This window comes from Lupinus angustifolius, unplaced genomic scaffold (assembly GCF_001865875.1).
Source record: "Lupinus angustifolius cultivar Tanjil unplaced genomic scaffold, LupAngTanjil_v1.0 Scaffold_157_73, whole genome shotgun sequence".
Classification (NCBI taxonomy): domain Eukaryota; kingdom Viridiplantae; phylum Streptophyta; class Magnoliopsida; order Fabales; family Fabaceae; genus Lupinus; species Lupinus angustifolius.
Window position 1 is genome coordinate 1 of NW_017726150.1, and position 1,529 is coordinate 1,529.

The 1,529-nt window shown below is 39.6% G+C and overlaps 1 protein-coding gene across 1 annotated transcript; it reads right to left on the bottom strand.

Annotated features, from left to right (window-relative positions):
- Positions 1-812: 812 nt before the first annotated feature.
- LOC109340310 lies at positions 813-1,208 on the bottom strand. Its single transcript, XM_019577974.1, has one exon. The coding sequence runs from the start codon at positions 1,206-1,208 to the stop codon at positions 813-815; it is 396 nt and encodes a 131-aa protein (XP_019433519.1).
- Positions 1,209-1,529: the final 321 nt, after the last annotated feature.

Genomic DNA, 1,529 nt, shown 5'->3' on the forward strand with positions numbered 1-1,529 from the left:
CCCGATATTATGTTTAGCGTTTGTATGTGTGCTAGATTTCAAGCTTTGCCAAAAGAATCACATTATATTGCTGTTAAATGTATCAGGAGATATTTAAAAGGAACAATAAACGTATCCCTGAAACTTCCTCCACCACCCGAATGACCAGGAGAACCATGAGCAGCCCCATCAGTGTTTACCTTAATCCAGCCAAGAGGCGGAGGAGACCATATGACTTCAGTAATCCTAGGAGCTTTGCTAAGAATTATATTGATTGAGAATCTCTTAAGGATGATGAGATCATTCAAGGAAGGAGTTGCAGAGGCAGAAGAAGAGTTTCCAGACAAGGTGGTTTCTCTTGTAATTTTTGCTATGGTTGTAGATATAGGAACTTTGACACCCTCGAATCTAGCTTGGTTTCTGCAAAACCAAATTGTATTGAGAGTATGAATTACACAAGCAGTCAGAGCCACCTTGACCTGGGAGTTTCTATTGCTAGAGCAGCTCAAAAGTAGATGAGGAATTGAAGAAGAGTTGATATTAATTAGGAAGGTGCTTCTGATCCAATGCCAAAGAGCAATTGCAAAACGATATCTAAGGAAAAGGTGATTAGCATCCTCCCAACTAGCATAGCACAATTTGCAGATAAAGGCCATTACACAACCTCTTTTCATTAGATTGTCATTTGTTGGCATCTTTTTGTGCATTAGTCTCCAAGTAATGAAAGACTTTGAGGGGGGATGGCTATGGACCAAATTAAGTTGCACCAATTCAGTTGGACGTGATGTTGAGCCAGAGCTTTATGAGCATCTTTTAGAGTTAGAGTTCCATTATCAGCATGCTCTATTAGCTCTAGCAATTTGATCAGTGATCTCTGGACAGAAGTTAGCCAGGAGAGTAGGTATAGTCCATTTAGAGCCATTGGTGAAATCTGTCACAGTAGCATGAAGATCCTTATGCAGATCCTGAGGGATATTCAGCTGATCAACTATGGGCTGACCAAGCCAATTATCCTTCCAGAAGTTTATAATAAGACCATTACCCACCACCCAGATGGAGTTCATGTTGTAGAGCTCCCAGTTATCTCTAATTCCAGGCCAAATTGATGATTTGAAGTACCTGGATGAAGAAATAGAATTGCAACCAAACCTGTTTCTGTAGAATTCAGCCCACTCATGATTTGTAGTTCTCATATCCCAAGCAAGCTTTGTCAAGGATGCCTTTTTCATGAGCCTGACTGATTAAATACCAAGCCCCCCAGCTTTAGTAGGAGTACAGACTTTAGCCCAAGCCGCAGTTACCAACTTTTTCTTGTCTATGTCTCTAGACCAAACAAAATTCCTTATACCTTTGTAAATTAGATTCAGAAGTTGGGAAGGCCATTTGTAGATATGGAAAGTATATACAAAATTAAATTCTTAAGGCAGAGAAACTCCTTCTTAACACCTTTTCAGAAAATAAGAATATCATCTACATAAAGAACATGGCTTGAAGTTTTGAGGTTACAAGGCCCAGAAATGGTGCTTATTTTGTTTTCCATGGCAAGCTTT